General features: G+C 37.7%; 1 protein-coding gene across 2 annotated transcripts; it reads right to left on the bottom strand.

Moving 5' to 3' along the window:
* Nucleotides 1-317: 317 nt before the first annotated feature.
* On the bottom strand, nt 318-24553 carry LOC139938650 (acetoacetyl-CoA synthetase-like). 2 transcript variants are annotated; one of them, XM_071934256.1, is made up of 18 exons: nt 24346-24553; nt 21043-21146; nt 20273-20390; nt 19710-19823; nt 19019-19116; nt 17802-17998; nt 16979-17132; nt 16292-16372; nt 15500-15624; nt 15290-15354; nt 14605-14727; nt 14002-14115; nt 12979-13104; nt 11242-11311; nt 9963-10021; nt 8887-9089; nt 8157-8286; nt 318-3534 (listed from the first exon to the last, which is right to left on the bottom strand). In XM_071934256.1, exons 1-18 carry the CDS (start codon nt 24464-24466, stop codon nt 3377-3379), a joined length of 2160 nt encoding a protein of 719 aa, XP_071790357.1. In that variant the 5' UTR covers nt 24467-24553; the 3' UTR covers nt 318-3376. The 2 variants fall into 2 exon arrangements, 1 of the variants encoding a protein (XP_071790357.1); XR_011786185.1 differs by having other exon boundaries at nt 3398-3534; nt 6357-8286.
* Between the last annotated feature and the right edge of the window lie 3042 nt (nt 24554-27595).

The following is a 27595-nucleotide window of genomic DNA, read 5'->3' as shown; positions in this document are numbered from 1 at the left end:
AATATACGAGTCCTTTAGGCGTCTGGGCTGAGCTACTCGAGTCGTAAACCCCTCGCCCAACCGTTATTGGTTCCATGCAGGACGGTTTCATCAACAAAACTGGTGCATTTCCAAGTTCTTTGCTTATAAAACTTCTATGCACCCGGCCCAGTACACTGCCGTTTTACGCAAATCAGACCGAAACACATGGCGAACTGAGGACACAGAACAAATGTGTTTAAATTGTATTCTTCAATTCTAATTGAATTGGCAGATTTGTTTGTCAAGAAAAATAACCAACAAGTATAATTTTGAAATATTCAATAAATCAGTTAATCAGTCAGTCAATCAGTCGATCATCAGACAGTCAAGCAATTAACCAATCAAATCACTTATCGATATAGATAAACAATGTAATATATGTTAATTTACTTGTTAATTTCTGTATTTAAGTTGTTTATTAATAATTGAATGCTTAAACTAGTCATTGTTCTCATAATTAGGTAGTTAATTAATTAATTAACTAAATTTATAGAAACAATATAAAACCTCACGTAAGAGCATTGTTCCGACAAGTTGGGGGAATAGCTGTCCAGTTGGTTTTGGTAACATTCAGGGCAATACTGCCCTCTAACGGTAACAGCTAGAGAATGTCTTAATGCTTGCCGAGCTTTGTGAAGATGACAGGTTCAGAATGATTGGTGCAGAACTAAGGTTTTGAAACAACAACAAAACATCTAATTATTATGGGGAAAAATACACAACCATTTGATGACTAAAAAATATTTCAATATTTTATTTCCATTTTATCTTCCCAATGCCAGACTCAAATGTCATACAAATCATAATTATCTAAAAACTATCCAATTGTTGGGTTGCCTTTAGTACCACCGATTCTGGTACTGAAACTTGAATATGATAGCTTTTGGAACAAAACAATAACTACGACAAGTTCCCAGAAAACAAAAGTTTGCACAATCCATTTAGAGGTGGAGTTCCAACCAATTGTATACTCTGAACAATAATTAATATTGCACTACAGCCATACATATACTTCTTGGAGTAACATGCAAATATAATTGAGAAAACAAAGCATTAGGAAACTGAATTAATCATGTGTTTCATTTGACAAACATTCAAAATCATGTATGACCCAAATGTTGGTGCCAGGGATCATTCAAACTCTATAAGCTCTGATATTTTGATGAAACTCATCTCATGTTTTTTTATTTGATATGCGTATAGTAGAGTATTTGCGGGGTTTCAGGTTCGAGTCCAGCATCGGACATTTCTTGGTACCCATTTATAATGTTTCAGGTCATTTCTTCCAACAATATATTTATTGTGTACAGCCAAATAAAAACATGGTTTCCTACTGTAATCTGCCGCTATCCAGTATAATGTTGATCATACTATATTTATATGTACATATTAATCTTTTATCTTTACAAACACTAGAAATACAACCAACTTTATTTCCCAAGTAAAAATATAGTGGAGAATCAGTTATAGCAACATGATGACTACTTTATAAATCTTCAATATAGAAGTATAATAAAATTGACGAATCTGACCTAGAAAAATTTTCAGTCTTAACAACAAGAATACTTCTGGTAAATTAGGTTTCTAATTAGATAGATTTTACTCAATTTCTCAGCTGCTAAGTTTTCTCCATTTTTTTTTTTTACATAAATACTCCTTGGACATACTATTATAACTCTTAAAAAATGAATGACTTTGTTGTTTGTAGATTTTGCATCAGGGATAAATAATTTGTTTTAACCCTTACTCGGTACTTTCACAGAAAGGAAAGTACCGAGTCTACAGTGCTTAAAAGTCATCGGTGTAAAGAGTTGGATTTGGCTTAGTTATTTATTTAACTTGCGGTTTAAATTTTCTTATAAATGAATACTGCTTCTCTTGGCTTTTCCATCACTTCAAACAATCTTGATGTTAACTGACAAAAGCAGATACTCTTTTTTTTCAAAGTTCATTTCCAAGTTCAATTAAAAAAAAAATCACTTTGGCACAAACGGAACTAAGCACAAGGGTCCAATTTCGTTCAGCTTAATAATTTTCTGCTATGCAAAATAAAACCGAAAACCAGTTGCAAACAGTACACATTACATGGTATTTTGGCTGGTAACCTTTTTCTGCAGCAAGCATAACAGTTTGTGCTTCGTTAAAAATGCAATTTGACCCCAAATATTAAAATGACTTCTGACCCGCACTCGAGAAGAATGATATTGACAAAACGGGAATACAGCCAATATTAAAGCTAGATAGCCCAGTTGGTAGAGTGCCAAAACGTTGATTCTGAGGTTGCAGATTGAAGTCCCGCTGGAGTGATGTTTTCTTTGTTCAACCAAATCTTAATTAAAATGAATCGACTTGAACTTCAGACATCTCAGTGTGTGTCAATCAATGGAATGGGACTTATGGACAAGGAAGAGATTTCCACAAAGATGCAGCAAGTAGCAAGAGGAATTACAAGCTCATTTCACACAACTCTGCCTTTGTGATATGACCAAACTTGTCCACAGCACAGTTTAGCACAGTTTCGAACAGTTTCAAAGTTTTAAACAGAAATAAAATTTTATCATATAAATCCATCAACATAAAACTAGATTAATTTGAAGAAAAAAAATATATACTATAAACAGCTGCAAAAAAACAATCAGTTACTATATCTTATTAGTAGTGATATCAGACACCTAGGCCTAATTTCATAAAGCTGTCAAGCAGAAAATTCTGCTGAGCAAATTTCTTCGCTAAGCAAGAAATGATTGGGGTACCAGTCGCAACAATGGTAACTGTATGGTACTCTAGCTGGTCACCTATTTTGTTGTGCTCGGCCAGTTTTTGTGCTTACAGGCTTTATGATGTTAGGCCCAAAGGAAAATGTGACTTCAAATAAGGGTGACAATACAAACTCATCTAAAGCTGAAACTTGGAGCTTTGTGATCTCAAACCCCGCCCTAGATCTTTAAAGGCAGTGGACACTATTGGTAATTACTCAAAATAGTTGTTAGCATAAAAACTTACTTGGTAACTAGCAATGGAGAGCTGTTGATAGTATAAAACATTGTTAGAAACGACTCCCTCTGAGGTAGTTTTCGAGAAAGGAGTAATTTTCCACTAAAATATTTGAACTTACTTTTGAGACATAGGAATTAGAATTTGAGGTCCCTAAAACAAGCATCTGAAAACACACAACTTTGTCTAACAAGGGTGTTTTTTCTTCCATTATTATCTTGCATCTTCAACGCCCAATTGAGCTAACATTTTCACAGGTTTGTTACTTTATGCACAATGTTAAGATACACCAAGTCAGAAGACTGGTCTTTGACAATTACCAAAAGTGTCCAGTGTCTTCATAAAAGGAACATGTACATGTTCATTTTCTGTCGTCACCACACCCGGAAGAGTTCCCAATGTGACATTTTTTGGACACTGGCTCGGCGTCAGGGCTTGGAGGGTCGTGGAAAATCTTCTTTACTCCAGAACTGGAGGGTCGGATCGGAAGTTCTTTCAGGGATCGTGATCCCTTATAACCTGGAAGAAAAAAGGAAAGAAAAAAAAAACCCATGAATATAAGGATCTTCAGATGATTGACACGCTGAGGGAATGATAAGCACCTTCACCCTACTACCACCATCTTTGACTTGTTCCCTATGTGCACATGCAATAGTGAATACAGATTCTCCAACAACACAATGGCACCAGTCTTATTTTCCCCTGCCAGCCTCTGTTCGGTTAACTGACAAACCCAACTTATGATAAAGTGTTACATTGAAAAAAGTATGGGGCAAGACTTCCCCCACTTTTCGTCTATAGCCCCTTGCATTGGCTGCCAAGACTGCGAGGTCAAACAATGGAAGTGTGCATGTGTGTAGAGGTCACACACAAATATAGGTCTTCATTGACCTTAGTGAGGGCGCTGTTTGAGCTTGTTGCGCCACATGCAAGGGGTCTATAACACTGGAAAAACGCAGTAACCTGAGCAGGGGCTTGATTTCACAAAGAGTTGACTAGTCTTATCTCGAGTTAGGACGAGTTATTCGCCCCAACTTAGGACTAGCCTTAAGTTTGTAATAACTTCTTAAGAGTCTTAGGACTAGTCCTTAATTAGGACTATCTTCGTGAAATCCACCCAAGATTCCCCAAAAGGGCTCAAAAGTTCTGTGTGAGTTTACCGCAGTGACCCTCTTGCATGAATGTCACATGCAACTACTGTCTGTCACGCTCGCCATTTTGGGAGTCAAATCACTTGCACAAATTATCACAGCCCAATTTCAAAAAGCCTGTGAGCACAAAAAACTTGCTAAGCACAGAAACGCATTGCTTAACAGAAATAGGTTATCAGGCAAATTGACATTGATTTTACATAGTGGTGGCTGGTGCCCCACTAATTTTTTTCTGAGCAAAAGATTCGTCAGGCAGTACTTTCTGCTTAACAGCTTTATGAAATTTGGCCCTGCACTCGATTTTTGCTGAGCAAAGAAATTTTTCAACAGTACTTTCTGCTAAACAGCCTTATGTAATATAAACATTGAATCGTCTATAATATCACAGCTACACTGTTATAACACACAGAGACATTGACTCCCAAAATGGCGCAACCAAGATTATTATGACCATGACGTCAATACTAAAACCATAAAGAGAATCATTTCTATCACAAAATTTAGACTGATTTGGGATTGAACAGAGAAATATTGACTAGAGTGTAGCCTTGCTCAAGGCAGTCGCATTATTCGCTCCGAAAAGACGCCGCTGTAAACCCACCCGTATACCCTGTGCATGGTGTGTGCGATCACACCGCATGACCCACCCGTATACACACTGTCACATCGTACGAATACTGTTCACACAAGTCATCGCACTCGTACCACTAACGGCATGCGGAGGCCTCCGCATGCGGATAGTGTACGGGGGCATCGTGTCGTGCAATGTTGCGCACAGTGAATACGGGTGGGTTTTTATACAGCGGCGGTCTTTTTTCGGAGTGAATAATTCGACTGCCTTGAGCAAGGCTAACTAGAGTGCCGAAGGTCAATGGTTCGAGTCCCACTCTAGTAAATTTGTCTTTGTTCAACCCCAAAATCATTTAAAATTTACCCAGTCAGTTTCCCTCATGGTTTATATTGATATACAAAATTACGAAGATACATCTGCCACCAAATAGTATGGGAATGATCTTTGCAAAGTAAAAAGAATGAATACAAGGAGGGAGAAAAGAATAGAAAGTTGAAGCCTGGGTAGTTTTTAATTTTTTGTGGTTTGATGAGGTACAAAATATGACTTCAGCTGATGGAAATGTAGGACGATGGGTAGTTGGTAATGTTTTTATGTGCAGCTGGAAAGTTTTGTTGTTTAAGGAATGAAAAAAAGGCATGCTCTACCTGAACAAACTATATTCAAGTGCACTTGGCTGTAGACAGTAAGGTACTGGCTGTGCACACACATCCTACTCCTAAGCTACTATCAAACGGCAGGAATAGTTTTCCTACTTTTTTATATTTTGATTTGTACTTTCTTTATTATATTTTTTTATCAGTTATTTTGTTTATTCTGTAAGAACATGTTTCAGCTCTTTTTGCTAGTAGGTCCTGACCAGGGTGTTCTTCTGATTTTGTTTTAACTTTAAAGTTTGTGTAGCCACTTAATTATTTGTTTGTGATTTGTCATTAGATGTACGGCGCGCTTTAAAGCCAATTTCTGGCAATTATTGAACATTATAAGTACCTTCATAATAATATACATTTGGTCTGCGATAACACCATGTGTGTTTCTACTTGCCAGGTAGAGTTTGTTCTTTAGAGAACTGTGTTTCAATATTCTACTACCGTGGACTAGATTTATCGGATGTTAGGGAGAGTTCTCAGTTCTGAAAAGGACTGTCCTGCTTTTTAACTACTGCTTATAGGATCGTAATTAACTGCACTACAGCGAAGTCAGTTCTTGACTTCAGTTTCTTGGTCTCCATATCAAGATCATCTTCAATCAGGAGAATGCTGGTCAGAGCATACTGATCGAAGCGAGGAGTCAATAACCACCGGTTCTTTTTAGATCCACCACCACTCAAAAGAGATATTTCACATGGTGTTACCGCAAACCTCTCTTTAGTTATACTTCCACCATGCAATGTTTCAAATCCTACATAGGTATAGAAAATGTTTGGTATGACTCCATGTAAGGGTTAAAGGAACACGTTGACTTTGGATCAAGCGCCCGGCCCAAACAAAGACAACATACCCCTTTAAGAAGAATGACAAAGTAATGTTTATGAGTGTTAAGAGACCTTTTAACAAATTAAGAAGACAAAATGACCCGATGTCTAGTGATAGTAAACAAAATCTATGTAATAAACTCACCTCAATGTATTAATGCTCAAGCAGGTATAATATCCATGAGAATAAATAATAAGAAATATGTAAACACATTAATGCTTTGGGTTAATTTCCTTGGCGGGGGTGGGGGGGGGGTTAGAAATAACATAAAGCGAATGTATACAATTGGTAGATTGTTAGTAGTAGGTATTAAAAGGCAGGCAAAAATAAATATGCAGAAACTAAAATAAACTGTAGACAACATGAATAACAATAGGAGAATATTGAGAAACTGGCGGCAGCAGACATTGCGGTCCTTTTTTGAGGCTCTGATAGTGAGCGCATATGCTCAGTATTGTACGCATAGGTTTGCGCACGCGCACTACTAGTGAGAACTGTGAAAAAGGACAGTCCAGGGGTCGATTTCACAAAGACTTAGGACTAGTCCTAACTTAGGACTACCATGGGACTACTCCTAGGAGATATACAAATTGCACGGATAGTCCGAAGTTAGGACGAGTAACTGGTCCTAACTCAAGATAAGACTAGCCCTAACTCTTTGTGAAATCCACCCCAGAAGTCTCCTATTAAAGCTAGCATTGATTGATTAGGGCAGTAAAGCCGCCGCCTTTCCACATGATGAAACAAAACTCTAGAAACAAATTTGGTAATGATCGTAGAAAGCTAATTCTATTCAGTGTCAAAGTTTAGATGTGATCTCTTAGACAATTTCTTGATACAATTTTGTGGTGGTTAATCCACAGAGCTAACAAATCACAATTAAAAAGTAAAATATTCAGTCATCAAAATAAGGCACGTATAGGATTAATAAAAAACATAAATATATTTCTTGTTAAAGCTTTATATTATTTAGAACAACATCAATCAACATAGATCAATGATGATACAGACTTCTCCTGAGGACAATCAGAGCATACCGACAAAAACATCGACTCCTTAAACCATCGATTCATTTTCACAAAAAATCCAGAGATTAACATGGTTTCTCCCACAAATCACACTAGAATATGATTTACAGCGTTGTTAAATTGAACAGAATAACAAAAGCATTTCCGCTACAGACAAAAATAAATCCAGGATTGCACATTTTTAGAGTAGATTATATATGAAAAAAAGGCACTCGTTCATCTTGGCATTAAACTTTAAAGAGGCATGAATGAGGGATATGCATGAAATAACCAACCTGTGAAAATTTGGGCTTAATTGGTCAGCGAAGATGCAAGAAAATAATGAAAGAAAAATCAGCCTTGTTTCATAGAATTGTGTGCATTCTGGCGCCTTAAAAAATGGCTTCATGCCTAAAGCCTTTCACAGATTCAAATTCCTTGGTGAATAATTATCTTTTTGCTCTAAAACTACAAAACTCAAAAAGGGAATTGTTTCTCACAAGTTTAATACTATCAACAGCTCTTCGATTTTCCATTACCAGGTATGACTTCACTGTCTTGAGAACTTGTATACATTTCAGCCATACTGATAACAATTTTATTCTGCTGCCTTTAAAAATAAAACTTTTGACATTATAAGATTTCAAAAAGCAGTTACTGAGTCTTAACAGAGTCTTTCTCAAAAAGACTTTGAGAAATTCTGAGTTATTATTAGGGTTGAAACGGGTCATTTTTTGCATTCATACCATACATGTAGGCCCTTTTGAATGGTAAGCAGTTTGCAACAACTTATTGTGTTTTATAGTAAGGTTTGCAGTAAAACCATGTCATGATATTGTGTTTTATAGTAAGGTTTGCAGTAAAACCATGTAATGATAATCTCTAATTGAGATGGGGTAGTTCTGAAAAGAAGCATAAGGTTGAATGTTTTAGAAACCTTGTAATTCCGGTATGTTGTAGTAGAGATCCAAGGAGTCTGGATTTGAGAAAGCTCCTCGCTGTTGAACGTCTTCACCTGAGATGATCCTCTTCACTGCTACCTCAACCTTCTTACCGTTAATGGTATACTGTCAGAGAGAAAGCAGTGCAACCAATCAAAGGTATGACACATTTAATAGATGTTATTCTGGAATCGGGATAAAGAATATCATTACTTTTTGTCTTAACACCGATTAAGCACTGTATATTCAGTACTTTCCCCAGAGTTTTGTGAACAAAAACACAAGTATATCGGGTGAGATTCGAGAAACCAACATACAATTGAGGGTCTAATTTGGGGGTTATTTTGCTTTATCAAAAGTTTAAGACCACACCGGTTCCTTTCAGAGCTAACACTTCTCCTTAAGTGTTTTACAGTTGTTACCAACAAGTTTACCAGTTATAGGGCCTAGTTACCTCTTCTCTTATCAAGAAGTTGGTGGACAGCACCTTCTTTTCTGTGTGACACAAAACTTAATTTTTAACCACAGATGATGTGGTTAATAAATTAACCCAATTGTGTCTAGGTCTTTGGCAATGACATATGAGAAATTACAAGCCTTATTCAAACAAGTTAAACAAAAGAAACTTCCAAATTACGTGCATGAAAGTTATCAATTAAAAAACCACATGGCGCATGAAAACTGACACAGTTTTAGAGCTACCCCTAAGGTCTTCTCAGCACTCACCGGAATATCCTTGGTCTCCAGAATAACTTCAGGAACATGTCTCGCCGATAGCCCAGATCGGATCGCGACTCTGACCCTCTTGATCAGCTCCTGGCTGAAGTCCTTCTCATTAGCCATCTTAAGGAATAAGACGACACGTTCTTCATTGTTGGCGCTGCGCTGAGGTACACACAGACTGTCTTGAATCTCTTTGAAGTCTTCCACTGATAAAAAACAATATTTTTAAAAAGTTTTTCTTAAAAAAACATCTCAAACACAGGGACAAACATTGGAAAGGGGAGATTTTTGGACGGCCCTTTTTCACAGTTACCGCCAATAGTGCGTGTGCTCAGACCTTTGCGCACAATACTGAGCATGTGCGTGCAAGCTCAGAGCCGCAAAAAGGATCATTATGTCTGCTGCCGCAAGCAACTCAAAAGTACCATTATAAAGTCCAGTATGCACAGACTCAACAAACCTTTTTTTTTATAGATGTTAAATTTGCATCGGGATAAAGAAGACTAAAACCAGAGCCCAATTTCGTAAAGCTGCTCAAGCACAAAGAGTAGCACAAATAATTATGTTTACCAGAATAAGGTTTACCAGCAAAAATAACACGTCGCGTAAAAAATCTTTGACTGGTATCATGCTTATTTTTGCTGAGAAGAAAATTTCTTAAGCACTACTATCTGCTTAAGTGGCTCTATGAAATTGTACCCAGATAGCATAATTTGATGAAATTTTCCCACATAGCTTGGGTAGAGTTTTTATACAAAAATAGCGGCAAATTAATTAAACCCGGTTCATACTTCCTGCAAATTACGAATTTTGACATCACAAGTTCGCCATGAATAATTCAGTGGCGAATTAGTTGACTTGTGTTCAACTCCTGCGAAAATATTCACTGCGAAGACATAAAAATTCCTATCACATTCGCATTCCCAGGAAGTATAGACCGGGCTTTACTCTTAAAAAATATCATGATGTCAATTTTCAACATGAAGATTTAAGAAGTTTGGGAAAGATGAGATCATATCAGTAACTTAACAACTTACACATTCTAGAAGCGATGAATACAATAATTCCTTTCGACTTACCTAGTTTATAAACATCTGCACTGCCAAACCTGACCCCATTGGGATTGAGTGTTCCATCACTGTAACAGCAAAACATGTTTCAAGTTTCATGCCTGAAGCCTTTCTCAAATTCAAAATTTAGGGTGAAACTTCAAAGAGAGTCGTTTCTAAAAATGTTTTACTATCAACTGCTCACCAGTGCTCTTCACCAAGTAAGTTTTGATGAGTAATTACCATAGTAATAATCCTCCTCCTCAGACATTTGTTGATAAGCAGCAAGTTTTTAAAGGCAGTGGACATTATTGGTAATTACTCAAAATAATTATATGCATAAAACCTTACTTGGTAACGAGTAACAGGGAGAGGTTGGTAGTATAAAACATTGTGAGAAACGGCTCCCTCTGAAGTGGAGTAGTTTTCGAGAAAGAATTTTTTGACGAATTTGATTTTGAGACCTCAAGTTTAGAATTTGAGGTCCCGAAATCAAGCATCTGAAAGCACACAACTTCGTGTGACAAGGGTGTTTTTTTTCTTTCATAGTTATCTCGCAACTCCGACGACCAATCGAGCTCAAATTTTCACAGGTTTGTTATAATATGCATATGTTGAGATACAGCAAGTGAGAAGACTGGTCTTTGACAATTACCAGTTGTTTTAAACATATATTTTTTAGACTTTTCTTTTGTTGATAAACAAACCGCCTTGGTTGGCATGGACGGTTGAATGTTTGTAAAACACTCAATCGTATTAACAGATGTTTTAACCAAATACACGATCTCTGCAAACTTTCAATAAAATAAAATACCTCCCGCAATAAGTTGTATTGTTTTCAACAAAACCAACACAATATTTTAAAAGTATTGTAGCATCGTTAAAAAGAGTAGCAATCTGTTTTTGATTTGCATTTATGGCTTTCCATAGTTTTCCAACCTTGGTTGGCAAGAATTTGGGCTGTGAAGTTGCAAAAGAAAGGTCTATTCGATTAAAACATAAACTTATGTCTTCAGCTTTTTACTCATTCAACAGAGTTGAACCCATCCCACCAGGGGTTGGTCTTACAAGACGCTGAGAATGTATGGGGAAAAAAAAAAAAAAAATTGTTTGCGGGAGCTATTGACCCGTTGCACGCACGTCACACACGGTAACTGTGCCAGGCTCACCATTTTGGTGGTCATTAGGTTAACAGGTAAACGCCGCGTCGCCTAAAATGCACTCTTTACTGAATAACGCCAAATGGCTCATCAAAGATTATTCTGATGATGACGTCAGGTGAATTGGGTCAATATGCGGTTTTTCTTACCTTCTTCCCTGCATGACTAGACCACCTGTTTCCTCATTGATCATACAGAAATCACCATGTGCCCAAACTCCTGCAGAAGAGAACGTTAAAGGAAACAGAAAAGCATGTCACAAGAGGGCGATATTTTTAAATTTATTTTCTAGTTCATGACGTCATCCAGCAGAGCTGGCATAAATAGTGCATAAATCTTGTAAAATTAACCTGTTGCCAAGATAAGATTTAGTTATGAGTGTTTTAATGTGATATTACCAGGGCTTCTTTTGCGGACTTGCGAGTCCTGTTAGTGACCGGAAGGAAGGCAACCGCTAGAGATAGTGTACCGTGAAGTGACACGTAGCACAGGGGTCAAGACGTCGGGTCTCGTCAGCCAAGCCAGTGACGATGGGGAAGATAAACCCAGCCGGTATCAGACAGCCCTTAGCCCTTAGCACGCTACGAAGCTGTACACACAGTAATCCCCTGGTGCTGAATTTCCTGTGTGGCGCTACTAAAATGCACATACATTTTTCCTCAAGACCTTTACTCTGTGAAGAAAGTGTTTTGGGCTAAATTGCAAAATAAGTTTTATACTCAGTATTTTATTCCCAATCCAATGCAGTAAACATTATGTTTTTTGGATAAAGAATAACCGAGATACGCTTGTTTCATTACCACTATTCTATCACCGGCCGCCAAGCCTAGTTGCTGTCGATTTTTATCGGGGCCATCGTCCGATCCAGACCCATCGCTGCTGCCATCAGACCCATTGTCGTGTTCATGTACATCGTTATCGTTGACACATACACAGTACACGTACACAGTACACGTACAGCATTCTCAACACATCAGAATCTCTCGAAAAAAGCTCTTCAAAGTCTGATTCTCCGGAGTCTGAGTCCTGAAAATTTTCCAGAAACGCTGCATGGACGTCCATTGTGTCCCCCTTTTGTCTTAGCGTACAGCTTTTTGATCAGAAATTGTGAGAAAATTTGGGACAAAAGATCGTTTTTTTCCAGATGAAATATCGTTGCAATAGTTTCCCAGAATTCCTCATCTATTTACTCACAGTACTGCTGGGCGACTGGAGTCGCCGACAGCGCGCAGGGAATAAACACGCTCGGCGACTGTGGTCGCCGATAACGTGCAAAGGGTTAGGTAGCAGATTTTCCCCTTCTTTACTAATGCCAGTTGGGAGAGGTTATGTCTCGGGCATTGCAAACAGTGCTTCCATGCGAGTTGGTCATCTCTATCAAGCGAGTTTGAACGTGAAAACTTTCTCACCCATACACTCTCATGGTGGTATCTTTCCTCCCATTCCGCACCTGGGACCCCAGTTCGAACCCCACTGGAGGGCACTACATGGATTGAGTTTCAGTCCTTACTTGCCTTGTTGGTTTTTCTCTGGAAGAATTCCCTGCATTTTTCCTCCTACATCATTGTTTACTCTCCATGGAGGTTCTTGGCTAGTTAAGTGATTAAGTTCACTTTTCTGAGAATCAATGGCTACACAACCAGTATAATAGGAGTCTTTTTCGGACGGTCCTTTTTCACAGTTCCTGCTATATAATAGTGCGCGTGCTGACAGACCTACACGCACAATACTGAGCATGAGCGCACATGCTCAGAGCCTAAAAAAGGACTGTATGTCTGCTCCCGCCAGCGTCTCAAAAGTCTCCCATTGAAATGAAATGAAATACCTTGTTGAGCCAAAGAAAGGGGACGATTAAAAACAGCTAAACCCATTTGAAAAATACTTACCTGGGAATTTACAGAAATATGCCTTCTTGTACTTTAAACCGTCTTGGTCATTCCAGAAGTGTGTTGGCATACTGGGAAAGGGCTTCACACAGACCAGCTCGGCACTCTCATTGTACACAGCCTTGCCTGTATGGAAACAAAAAACAAATAAATAAATAAATGCAGAGAAGGGAAGTCAGGAAAAAAGACAAGGTCACCGTGGTCCAGTGGTTAGACTGCCAGACTTGGATCACAAGGTTGTGGGTTCGAATCCTACCCAGGTAACTGCTGATTTCACAATGACTAGAATAAGTATTTTTGTCTTGCTACTGAATCACAATTCCTTGATTTGTGAAATTCATAATCACAGACGTTAAACCAATGTTTGTGAGAGAGATTGGCCGTTGCCAGCTTGGAGTTTCTTTGATGGGATGATCATCTAAACAGACAGACAATCAACAAGCTCCATTTTACAAAGCTGCCTTTAAGAGCAAGGAAAATGTCAAATTTAATTTTGTTACGCACTCATTTTCCAATAGATAAAGTCTTTATGTGAGCAGGGTAAAATGACAAGTCTCTAACCTAACGTTTCGATCCTAGTAGAGTCTTTCTCGAAGGCTAGGGTCGAAACACCAAGCCACTCACTAATTAATTGCATTTATACTATAGCTCCTTTTGGTTGAAAGCCGTTTACAACTTTCTCAAGCCTCTGACATCATGTTAAAACTGTTGAAATTGCATTGTATTTGATACCCTTCAGGGTCAAAATGTGTCAAGATCCAAAACATCTGATGACATCATTCTGAGAAAAATTAGCCTGTACATACAGGGATGTTTTGGTTCATTCCTGACGTACAAATATATTTGATCAATTCCCAGCCTTGAATTTTTTTCTTTTGACAGAGAAAAAAAATCCTCCTTGGGATGAATCTAGACCCATTAGTTGTTAACAAAAATCAAATGACGACATGTTTCAAATTACGCTCTGAAACAGCAGAGCCACACAATCAAGTCTTTTGGCCTTGTGATGTGATTGACACCTACCTTCAGTATTCCAGCATTCAACTGCCATGCCCAGATTACGGCTTTGTAGTTCCCCTCGATGTACAGGCACTGTTGGGTTCTGACCAGCAAAACAGGATATAAGGTCAGTTCCACCTGGGAAAAAAATGTAAAAAAAAATTGTCCTAACCACTCGGCAAAAATCATTTAATGCTACTGTAAAATTTGGGTGATTTTCTGATGGAGAGAAGCCATGCCATATCTTTCTCACAAGAAACATTTGTTGTGCCACCATTGTGTCTGACCTGGTTCCTCCAACCAGGATGTTGAGAGTGAACCCAGACTTTCTGCTTCTTCGCACCCATGCACTCTTGATTTGTAGAGATGTAGAACAAAGAGCCATTCCAACAGCTTTATTCCACGTCCTGCGTATCTTTGAAACTCCCTGCCTGGTGCATGCTTCCCTCCATCCAACAATCTAGACTGTTTTTAAAAGAAGTACAAATTCCTACCTTCAGCTCCCCTGAGATGTTTTCATCTTAATTATTTTCATTTGTGTAAGCCCCTTACCAAGAGTGGCTTTTAGCCTTGTTTGGAGCAAACTTGCATTAATCTTCTTTAAAAAAATTAAAAACATAAAAATACCTGTAATGGATCCAAGTAATAAATCAGCTTTTATCTTGGAGTAGACGTACTCATAGGAGCTCGGAGTGAGTGGTGAGCCAGTGGACAAGATCGTATGAAGGGAAGTCAACTTGTGTGTACTGCCTGCAAAAAGGAAAAAGAAAATGTTTTTCTTGTGTGATAAATACTCAAATTAACAGAGAAGCCACTACATATACAGAGCCTAAATTATGCTTAACGGCACTGGACAACTTTGGTAATTACTCAAAATAATTGTTAGCAAAAAAACTTACTATGGTAATGAGCCATGGAGAGCTGTTGATAGTATAAAACATTGTGAGAAACGGCTCCCTCTGAAGTAATATTGTTTTTGAGAAAGAAGTAATATCTCAGAATGATGTTTGAACTTATTTCTAGATGTCACGCGTGAGGTCTCGAAATCAAGCATCTGAAAGCACACAACTTTGTGCAACTTTGACGCAAAATTCAGTTCAAATTTTCACAGGTTTGTTATTTTGTGCATATGTTGAGATACACCTAGTCCCAGAAGACTGGTCTTTGACAATTACCAAAGGTGTCCAGTGTCTTTAACAACAAAGTACCCAAGCAGTGGGAGGGTGACATCAAACAATGATTGTAATGGTGCTGTATGTGGCATAATAATTTTTTTAACTTCTTTTTATAAAAAAAACCCCAATTACATTACCTGGGTGAATTTCCTTCTCGTTCAGGACCGACAGCCACTTAGCACCAGTTCCTAAAATACTGATCCTGCGATAAGAAAACAAATTTAACAATCAATGCAAACAGTCATCGACTCCGCTCCTCTTCAGACATGACCCGAATCAAACAAAACATGCTGTTGGGTTTCAAAGAGTTTGAAAAAGCTCGGGCTTAAGAAGTCAACAACACTCACTCTAGCTGGTCCACCAAATCCCAGAGAACATTTGCAGTTGGTACGAGGGGCGATCCGTCATAGAGTACCACTCCACTGCCGACAGCCAACGCAGTCACTAACCAGTTCCACATCATCCAACCAGTCTAAAAGAAGATGGATATAAATTGTAAAAAGAGCGGTCGTCATTCCTGGATCAAAGGCAGTGGACACTATTGGTAATTACTCAAAATAATTGTTAGCATAAAAACTTAGTTGGTAACAAACAAGCAATGGAGAGCTGTTGAGTATAAAAAATTAAGAGAAACGGCTCCCTCTGAAGTAACGTAGTTTCTGAGAAAGAAGTAATTTTCCACTAATATATTTTAATTTGATTTCAAGACCTCAGAGCTAGATTTTGAGGTCCCGAAATCAAGAATATGAAAGCACACAACTTCGTGTGACATGGTCGAGCTGTTGAGAGTATAAATCATTGTCAGAAACAGCCCCCTCTGAAGTAGCGTACATGTAGTTTTTGAGGAAGCGGGAATTTCTCACTCCAATATTAAAAAACTTCAGGGCTGAAGCTTTTTGTTAGGCATCTGAACGCACACTAATTTGTGCAACAAGGGTGTTTTTTCATTCATCATTCTCTTGCAACTTCGATGACCAATTGAGACAAAATTTTCACAGTTGGTTATTTTATGCATATGTTGGGACCAAGTGAAAAGACTGGTCTTTGACAATTATCGGTACCAAAGAAGTCCAGTGCCTTTAGAAAATCAACTGTTTCACTGAACGCTTTCCTCAGGATAAATAAATAAATCTACTTACTGTGGTGTAATAAATAATGTTATCCTTCCTGTTCATGTTGCCATGGAGAATGTGTTCCTTCAGATGTTGAATCAAAGTTCCCTGCAGATTTAAAAATTATAAATAAATAAATAAAATAATTAATAACACAACTGGACAGAAAAATACCTCATAAATCTTCTTATTGTTCAAAAGTAACTTCTTATCAATGAATTTTCAGACTATAGCTGGCAGCAAACATCCCAGGTAAATTTCCTTCATCAGAGGCCATTTCTGAATTAGCAGCTGTGGCTGTTGCTACGGCTCGTTCAAGATGCATTAAAGCAATAGGAAACCAATGGCAAAACCCTTAGCAACAGCCCTAGCCAATGCTGTTTATTCAGACACGGCTTTTCCCTTAAAGACACTGGACACCTTTGGTAATTGTCAAAGATCAGTCTTCTCACTTGGTGTATATTTTAGTGGAAAATTACTTCTTTCTCGGAAACTACATTACTTCAGAGGGAGCCGTTTCTCACAATGTTTTATACTATCAACAGCTCTCCATTGCTTGTTACCATGTAAGTTTTTATGCTAACAATCATTTTGAGTAATTACCAATAGTGTCCACTGCCTTTAACACATTCTGATCAGAGGATGACGCCATCTTGCATTAAAAATTCCCAGATGCAAATGCATAATGACTACAATCTGAAAACTGTATCTTACCCCGGCAGAGTGGACCATGCATTTTGGTGCGCCGGTCGTTCCTGATGAATACATGATGTAAAGAGGGTGTTTGAAAGGCAGCTGTTCAAACTCCAGAGGGGGCACACTACCATCTGATTCTTTGCCAGATTCAAGAAACTCAGACAGGAAGACACTGTGGATTGGGAAGAGCATTATAGAGTCTGAAAGCTGTATAGCATCAGAGTTTTATTTCATTTCATTTTATTCGCAAGCTTACATAAAAAAAAACAAGAACAGAAAATTGAATAACAGTTCTTGATATTGATATTGATAATATTAGTTTAATTTTTCTTGGGTAAGTTTTGAAAACCGAACAGAAACAAATTTCCGACATACAAATCACTGACCAAAACAATTTCTAAGAGCTACGTAAAAACAGGTCGGTAACCAGTAACAGTTTGTGTCTAGGTACATCTCTTTTAAGAAATGTTCACAAATTATACAGCCTTTCTTTTATTTTCAAATTTCGTAATATATTAATATTATCAAAAACATTGGATAGGTATGCTTCATGTTTTTTAACTTTTAAAAGAACACTGTGATTTTTGGGGCATTACATGGTGAGGTGTCAATGTATATTTGGTTTGCAGTAACACCATGTGTACATCTAATTTGCCATGAAGATTATGTTCTTTTGGGAACTTGTCTTGCTACTGCCGCGGAGTAAATTTTCCCGAATTCGAGAGACTTCCCAAAACTCACTCAAAACTTTTTGTCTAGTTTGTATTATCTGCCATCGTGGAATTAAGCCTAACTGAGCCAACAACTTAGCTACGGTTGGATTAACAAATATAATTCTAACCTTTTTGGAATGTTGGAGATGTCAATTTCTCCCTCTGCTTTGACGTAAGGCACAACAACTACTCGCTCCAGCTCGGGTATTCCCATGACAACCTGATTGAGTTTCTTGTCATGAGCGTGAGTTCTCCCGTTGTAGATCACTGCCTCAACAGAGAAGATCAACTTGGGCTGGATTTGCTTGAACCGATCTAACACACCCTGAAAAAGGCATATCAACATTGCTGCTCATTACCGGTAACTTGTCCTAACTGGAGATAAGGCTAGTTTTAAAGGGAAGGTACACGTTTGGTAATTACTCAAAACAAATATTAACTTACTAACTGACTTGGTAACGAGCATTGGAGAGAAACGGCTCCATCTGAAGTAGCATAGATTTTGAGAAAGAGGTTATTTCTCACTAAAATAGTAAAAGACTTCTAGCCAGAAGTATTTTATTCCTATCTGAAAGCACACAAATTCGTCCAACAAGGCTGTTTTTTCTTTCATCATTTTCTCACAACTTCGATGACCAATTGGGCTCAAATTTTCACAGGTTTGTTATTTTATGCTTATGTTGGGATACACCAAGTGAGTAGACTGGTCTTTGGCAATTACCAATAGTGTCCACTGCCTTTAACTCTTCGTGAAATCCAGCCCCTGCTCAGGTTACTGCGTTTTTCCAGTGTTATAGACCCCTTGGAGGGCCTATTTGGCACAACAACCTCAAACAGCGCCCTCTATAAGGTCAATGAAGACCTATGTTTGTGTGTGACCTCTACACACATGCACACTTCAATTGTTTGACCTCAGTGAAGGCAACCAATACAAGGGGCTATAGATGGAAAGTGGGGAAGTCTTGCCCCATGTTATTTTGGTGTGACCATCTTGATTCGCCCATTCAATTCAAAGTAACCAAACCGAGGCCAGAAGGGCAAATAGTCTGGTTCCTTTTTGTATAATGAATGTTAGCATTCATTACTGCTGTTGTATACAGGGACCCTGACCAAGATGGTGGTAGAAAGATACAGGTCTATGCCCTGAGCCCAATGTTGCATAACTGCTAAAGCACACAAAGTAGCTAAACAAAATTATGTTTACCAGAATAAGGTTTACAGCCAAAATACACTGCACATTATCTTGTGACTGGTATCCTGCTCATTTCAGCAATGTTTTGTACTTAAGCAGCGCTGTGAAATTGGGTCCTGGTGCCATTCCTTTGTCAAGAAACTCATTGCTTACCATGACACCAAAATCTGGTGATGTTGAGCTCCATATAGCACCAATACTTGCAGCAGCTAACATTGCCTCTATGGCGACAGCACAGTTTGGTATATAACCTGTAATAAGCGCAACAAAAATCCAAACCTTCTTTATTTGTTTATGACAACATTTTGTGAGCCTTCCCTTACATTTTCAGTTTAGCCTTTACATTTTAAATCATACTTTTGTTCTGAATGCTCAGCTCTGTCTTGCAATACTTCAAATCTCGCAATTTGTCTAAAGAAATATCCAGGGGGAGTTTTGAAATATAATTTTTTTTTTTCATTTTAGAACTGGCAGAACTTTTCAAAAAATTAACAATCGTTTTTATAGAAAAGGTGGAGGTATGACCTCTGAGTAATTGCCAATTAACAAGTTTTATACATGATTGGTAAGGATAAAAAAAAAGTATTGCTTAATTTGTGTTTGAAAGCTTACTGATTATGAAGTTTATACAAGAACCATTTTTTCGTAACATACTTCCCTATACAGCTATACAATGCATGTTTTTCACTATTTTCTCCTGCCTTGCCTTGCACAACAGATTCAGCCAAAATTTTCACAGGTTGAGACTACTTTGTCAGCTCTACCAATCATGTATAATACCTTCTTTTTTAAAGGAGATCCCCAAAAGAAAGTTTCCAAGCGTCTATTGCTCTCTTCTCCTTACCTACAACCCTGTCTCCCGATTGGATGCCCATCTTTCGCATGGCAGCGGCGTAACGAGCCACATCCTCACGAAGCTGTTTGTACGTTATACGAACAATGTCTGCTTTGCCCTCCGCTGAAATAAGACAAAGTTATACACATAGATGCTAGTTTTGCAGTAAGGATGAAGAACATTATTTGTCTTTTCCCATACACCGATGTGTATTAAGCACTGTATACTCTGTACTTTCCAGAGTTCTGTGAAAAAAATCTAAAGGCAAATCACTCCAGTGGGATTCGAACCCACAACCTTTGCATTGCCAGAGCAGATGTCTCAGCACCGAGCTAGCTCGATAGTAAAGCCCGGTTCATACTCCCTGCGAATGCAAATGCTGACGTCACAAAACCCCAACAAATAATTCGCAAGGGCTGCGAATATCGTAGTGAAAGCAGAGTTGTGACGTCAACTTCGCATCGTATTCACATTCGCAGGAAGTATGAACCGTGCTTTAGAGGCAGTTCAGTTAATGACATCAGAAAAGGCGGCGAAGAGCAACAAAGTTAAAATATTTATGGTCAAAATACCTGCTTGATAGAGAGCCACCCTATCATCTGTGTAGCGAAGAAGATTCTCTGCATAGTTTAATCTACTACCTGAAAACCACTCTGGTATCTCTGCAATTCCTTTGTCTTTATCCACTACCTGACAAAAAATGCAGACAAATCACACTTTTCATTCAATGTCGACTTCACAGGAACTTTGCTCAATCCAAGCGCAAGAAATACATGCTGGACTTATAATGACTGCTCAATTCAACAAGAAAATTCAGTTCTTTGTTCTCTCCAAAGTTATGTTACAGAACTTTTCAATTGTTTTCTTCTTATTTTTTTTTTTGGGGGGGGGGGGTGGGGGATGGTTAAAACTGTATTAAAATTTACGACCAATGAAATGTTTTTATGTCAAATTTTACTGACATTTTGGTTCCCACTTTATACCATTTTACATCTAAAGTACTTTGCTTTTCTGTCTCAATATCCAAGTTTTCCTCATGGTTTATTATTTGATATTTTTAATAAAAAGTTGCATCCCCTTAAGTTCATCCCTAGCTGCTGTTTCCGAGGTTGCATTGTAAATTTGGGCGTGGTCCCTGGCTGCAGTTAATAACTAAACGGTTGTATGGCTTCCGACTGGCACCCCCAAACAAAGACATATTGACAAAACTGAAAGACCCCAACATAGGGATGGATAGCTCAGTTGGTAGAGCGTGAGCACAATAACCCGGAGGTCATTGGTTCCAATCCAGCTTCAGTCAATTTTTCCTTGTTCAACCCCAAGTCTTTGTTAAAATACGTACATTTTCATATTTTTTGGAGTGCACAATGTCAAGAAATGACCAGCAGGCTTCCCAGAAGTCAGAATAGTTCTCTGTTGACCATCTCCACAATTCATCGTAATTGTCTGCAAATGAGAAAGTGAAGAGACAATACAGCAATTTTTAAATGGGGTTATAGGTTACCCGCTAGCAACAGCAATTATTTCAGGCATCTCTAAATATGCAGCCCAATTAAAAAAATAAAAATAAAAAAATGAAAAAAATTGACTTCAATAGTAGCTAGTTGCTTCCTCTAAAAAAACCTCACAATTCCAGTTATGGGCAATCATCTGGTATCATCTTATGTCACAGGTTTTTTATTATTATTTTTTTTTTTTACTGCGCCTTGAACACCCAGCAGGGTGGATATGTGTGCTGCCCTCTGCATTACAAGTCTCCTTCCTTTCATTATTATTACCATACAGCTGCAGTTTTGGAATCAATCTCTGCCTGGTACCATCAAATTACTAAGAGTACCAGCATCTTTGAAGAACTGGCGGAAGCTCTCCTGGGTCAGGAAATCAAATTTAAATCTGTAGTACCAGTAAAAAAGAATGGGCTCACTCTTAACACCAAGCCCTAGCCGGTGTCCATTGTCTAGAAAAAAAACCTGCTGTGTGCTCGTAAAAAACGCTTCTCAACTTGCCCTGTGGGCTACTAAAACATTGTGCAACATACTTCTTTGATGGTCATATTTCTTCCTTTTCAAGTGTGAATGATAAATAAAAAAAAATTAAAATTAAGTGAGAGGATGTAATTTCATTTGACCAAAATAACTGGTGATGATCGCTACCATTACTTTAATCAATAAAGTTTTGACAATACATTTTTGAAAATTGGGCTAATAAAACTTCATAAGGCCATTTTTCACTAAATACATTGTGTAGCATGTGTGAGGCAAAGAACCACATAAAATAACACCACAGCCCTAAAAATTATTAAAGGGAAAATAAATTATTCTCCAGTTGTAAAAATCAATAATCTGCCACATGTCATCTGATCTCTGTTTGTTGCCACATCATAGACTTGTCCAAGTCAAAACTTAAATGTCACACTGGTAGTAACGTATGATTGTTTGTTTGTTTGTTTGTTTGTTTGAGTTATATGTTTATGTTTATATGATCTTCCTGTCAAGGGAACTCAGCAAACTCCCATCATATAAACTTTTATATATCCTTTAGGATATATGCACCAAGCTGGCAACAGCTAATCTCTTGCATACATTGGTTTTAAAGGCATTGGACACTATTGGTAATTGTCAAAGACTAGCCTTCACAGTTGATGTATCTAAACATATGCATAAAATAACAAACCTGTGAAAATTTTAGCTCAATCGGTCATCGAAGTTGTGAGATAATAATGAAAGCAAAAATAACCCTTGTCACACGAAGTTGTGTGCGTTTAGATGGTTGATTTCGAGACCTCAAGTTCTTAATCTGAGGTTTTGAAATCAAATTCGTGGGAAATTACTTCTTTCTCAAAAACTATGGCACTTCAGAGGGAGCCATTTCTCACAATGTTTTAAACCATCAACCTCTCCCCATTACTCGTTACCAAGTAAGGTTTTATGCTAATAATTATTTTGAGTAGTTACCAATAGTGTCCACTGACTTTAAGATCTAATGATTAATAAATTGCACAAATCAATTGTGATTTTGAGTACACAACCTATCTAAAGAAAACACGCACAGAGGACTTGTACAAGTTAATTCCCTCATGTGCCACATTGTGGGGTGTGTCACTTTTACGGTGCTGTGATTGGTCAATGACCCAGCATGGTGTACATGGTTGAACGCTTTCCATTCATCATGCCACTCATTCAGTGTCTGGTGGTGCGGTGGTGTGATGTGATTCAGACATTGAATACCGACATAGAAACGATGTCATGCCCCAAACTTGAGTAAATGTTCCAACCTTTGATTTGCGCTCCACATAATTGAACTAAGTCACCTCATAAAGTTACACCACACTGTGTACACAAAAAAAAAAGACTCTGCAAATCTTGTTGGGTATTTTCATGGAGGTAGACTATTTTACACTCTCAATTTGTGGGGCCAGTCCTGTCTTTTTGGCTGATTTGGAGGATCAGAGACCAAGCATGACAGGTCAAAAAATGTCAACGTGCCTTTTTTGTTATGAAAATAAACCAGAAAACCAAAAAACAAATTAAGCAAAAAATAAGTTTAAATTGCAAACTTTTGTGAAAGAACATGATACTTAAGACATTATAGTTCCAAGTTAAATTAGTCTGTCATTCAGTCAACTTTCCTACCTGTACTTTTAAATAAAAGCTCTGACTAACTAATAAATTAAGCTATTTAATAATGTAAATGAAAGAACAAGTTAAAGCCGTTGGACACTTTCGGTAAACAGTATTGTCCAAGGCCAACACTTTGTGTATCACAACTTATATATAAAATAACAAACCTGTGAAAATTTAGGCTCAATTGGTCATCAGAGACGGGAGAAAATAACGGGAAAACCCACCCTTGTTTCCGCACGTTTCGCCGTGTCATGACATGTGTTTAAAGTAAATCCGTAATTCCCGCTAACGAGAATTGATACTGTTTTAATGTTTTCTCAAAGAGTAAAGCATTTCATGGAATAATATTTCAAGAGAAGTCTTTCAACAAATACCTTCTGTAAACTCTGTAAGTTATTTGTAAATCTGTGAACTTTTTTTTCTGTACTGAAAGTGTCCAACAAGGGGCGTACCGGGTTGTCAAAACATGAGGCCATTAACCTTTTTTCTTTGCATATTGATCATTATATTAATATTTTTTAAAAGAACTATTATATATTAAAAGAAATATCAAGTATTCTAGTATCTAATTTACCTAAAAATATCCCTTTTTGTAAAAGTGAGTAAAAAAGTGGTGGCGCCATTTGGAAAGTTATCCAAAAGATGGGTTTATAATTAGTGTTTATTTATTATTATTTTTAATTAATAAGCACAGTAACTTATCATTAGCAATGTTTATTAACTTATTTAATGAATTGAAAAAACAGTAAATCATTTTTTAAATAATTTTGCTTGATGATGATTATGAACTTAAAGTTAACACCGGCTTTATTAAAATATAAATCACACAAAAACTACAAAGTAATAAATAACATATAACATTGGCAGGCAATTGTCTCCAAAAGCTACGCGCACAATCGTATGTATGGCGGGTCTTTCTCGAGTCCATGCACTAACCATGGAGTAGGTACTGAATATACACCACCACCACAGGGACCACAGCAAAAGAGACGTGTATGGAAAATATGGGCTGGTAAACTTACCTCCCAACTTGAGGTTTATGTGATTTCGATTCACTTCATCACGAAATGCATCCATATTAGTGCGTTTCTTTCGGTCAGGAGTCCACATGACTTTAGCTTGACTGTCAATCTCTCGATCCATAATCTCCGAATTTTGAGATTTCTTTTGGAAGAGTAAATTATTCCCCTTAGAACTATGCAACCAAGTCTGGCACGACTACGTGTGTGATTTCTTAGTGATCGTCTGATGTGAAAACGCCGTAGATTGTTCGGTTCGGCCGGTCGGACGACTGCGTCGTGTCGGGCACTGCCGCTCAACGACTAAACAGGTACAGGTACTAGACATTGCGCTCAGCGCAGGCGGCAAATTTGTTTTCCCATCGCGGTAAAGGCCAGTATTTGCTAGTCTTTTGCCCAAGACGTAAAAGTGCTCGACATTGGTTAGTATACTAATGTCAAACAAGAACCAGTAAAACTTGTTTGACATTCAACATTCATTTGTGCATAAATTCGAATGAACTGATCATTAATATTTCATTTCTACCTCCATGATAATAACCAGTTTTATATAGGCCCGATTTCATAAAGCTGTTAAGCAGAAAATGCTGCTAAGCTAATTAATTTTCTTCGCTAGGCAAAAAATGGCAGGGGCATCTGTCGCACAGATATGTAAACTATTGACTTATCTGGTTATCGTACAGTTTCTGCCAAGCAATAATTTGTCTATACTTAGCAAGTTTTTGTGTTAGGCTTTATGAAATTGGGCTCAGTCAACCTAGCCCGCTGTCGCATGCAATTATGTCCTCTATGCAATACTATCCAGAGGACATTATTGCATATGCAATAATGTCCGCAGGCCGGTTTTGCGTATGCAATCGTGTCTGCCCGGACGCTGCTGCATAATGCAATTGTGTTTGCTCGGACTCATTTGCATATGCAGTTGTGTCCGCCCCCGTGCAAAACCGTTCTTGCAGTAAATTAAACGTTGTAAGAAAATTGATCAAACTGATGTAAGAAACAGCAACAAAATTGACATTAATTTTCAGACAGATTAAAATGGATAATTTTAAAGGCACATAAGTAAAAGATACTCAAAATAATTGTTAGCATAAAACTCACTTGCTATGGAAACAAGCAATGGGGACCGCTGTTTAAAAACAAAAGGCTCCCTCTGAAGAAACATAATATTTGAGAAAGAGGTGATTTCTCACTCAAATAATAAAATACTTCTGAAACCTTTTATATTATATGCATCTGACAAACACAAAGTTGTGCAATTAACAAGGGTGTCTTTTCTTTCAATATTCTCTTGCAACTTCGATGACCAATTGAGCCCACATTTTCATAGGTTTATAACTTCATGCAAATTATGTTGGGATACACCAAGTGAGAGTTCTGGTCTTTGACAACTACCAAATGTGTCCAGTGCATTTAAGTACAAAAGATCACCCCACATTATTTACACACGGCTTAAAATCATTACACAAATTTTGCTTTGTGTGGTCATTAGTGTGGTTGTATCAATTACACAGCTCAAGTTCAAGATGGAGTAGGTGACTCATTACACATAATAGGGCACATCCAAACACCCTGACCGCCCCCCACCACCACCAGATGGGAAATTTTTGCAAAGAGGCTGCTAAATAAATTTGTTCGCACACCATAATTCATTGAATCAGTTAACTTTGTTTGTTTTATTACACAATCTCCACAGGATACTTTACAACAAGTGGACAACAAGACGTAAAATAAAATAAAAATAGAATCACTAAGAACATTGGAATCTGAGGAATTTTCAAGGACATTTTTTGATCATTACTTGGCTCAAACAAATTTATAGCTCATTCTGTTGCAGAGCAACAAAGACTCCATGCAAAATCAAAACATCTTTTGACAAAATAAACACCCTCAAACAATTTGTCACTTTCCTCATGTTCAATTAGAAGGTCGGGCTCAGTACTCAACATCGATGTAAAAATTCATCACATGTCCTAAAGGAACACGTTGCCTTGGATTGGACGAGTTGGTCAAAACAAAAGCGTTTGTAACTGTTTTTTATAAAATGCATATGGTTGGAAAGATGTTTTAAAAGTAGAATACAATAATCCACACAAGTTTGCCTCGAAATTGCGTGGTTTTCCTTCTACTGTGCGAACTAACATGGTCGGCCATTTATGGGAGTCAAAATTTTGACCCCCATAAATGGCCGACGTGTTAGTCGACGAGGTAAAAGGAAAACCACGCAATTTCGAGGCATGTTTGTGTGGATCATTGTATTCTACTTTTACAACATCTTTCTACCCATATGCATTTTATAAAAAACGGTTACAAACGCTTTTCAAAGACCAACTCGACCGATCCAAGGCAACGTGTTCCTTTAATTTTCAACAATAATAATTTTTTTATTGAAACCTTTAAGAAACACATTGCTTTGATATTTGTCTCTTTAGGCATTGAATTTGCTTCAACAAAAAGGCAGACTGTGTTTGTTCAAGAGGGTATAAACAGAAAACCAAACAATTTTCAGGTATATTTATATGGGTCAATATTTTTTTAAGTTTGAAACATCTTTGCAACCATAATTTATTCTTGTCATAGCAATAATTTTCTAAAGAACAAAACACCAAACCCAAATGCAACATGTCCCTTTTGGCATGTGATGTAATTCAACATTCATAAACACCACAGACAGTTTTGCTGTTCATATTGGTGGAAAGCGCGTCACCTGGGGGTGTTTAAACGGTTGATAATGACCAGCTGGAGCTGTTTATAACCGGTTGATTTCGGATAAGTTTGTGCAGGTTGGCTCACAACCTCGTTCCCAGGGGTGATCGATCTCCCACACCTTTTTAGCCAATGGATACAAGGATCCATTATGCGCACAAATGCATATCCGAAAACTGTCTCATAAAAATGCACCACACGTACAGAGCTCGACGTACGAAAAATTAAAAGTTTTACAGTTCCTACTTTTTTACGCCTTTATCACACAGCCACGACCATGCCAGTTTAAAACATCCGTTAAAGAAAAAGTTCAATCACATTGCCATCAAAACCTTCTTAAAGAGACACATTGCTTTTAGATTTGGCACTTTGGACTATGAAAGCATTTGTTACATGTATGATATGAATCTGGACCCAATTTAATAAAGCCTGAAAGCACAACAACTTGCTTAGCACAGAAAAGTATTGCTTAACAGAAACAGGTTTCCAACCAAAAACAATTAAGTTTCACACTGTTGTGACTTGTGCCCCCTCTCAATTTTACTTA

This window comes from Asterias amurensis, chromosome 6 (assembly GCF_032118995.1).
Source record: "Asterias amurensis chromosome 6, ASM3211899v1".
Classification (NCBI taxonomy): Eukaryota; Metazoa; Echinodermata; class Asteroidea; order Forcipulatida; family Asteriidae; genus Asterias; species Asterias amurensis.
This window is presented reverse-complemented; position numbering and strand designations above follow the sequence as displayed.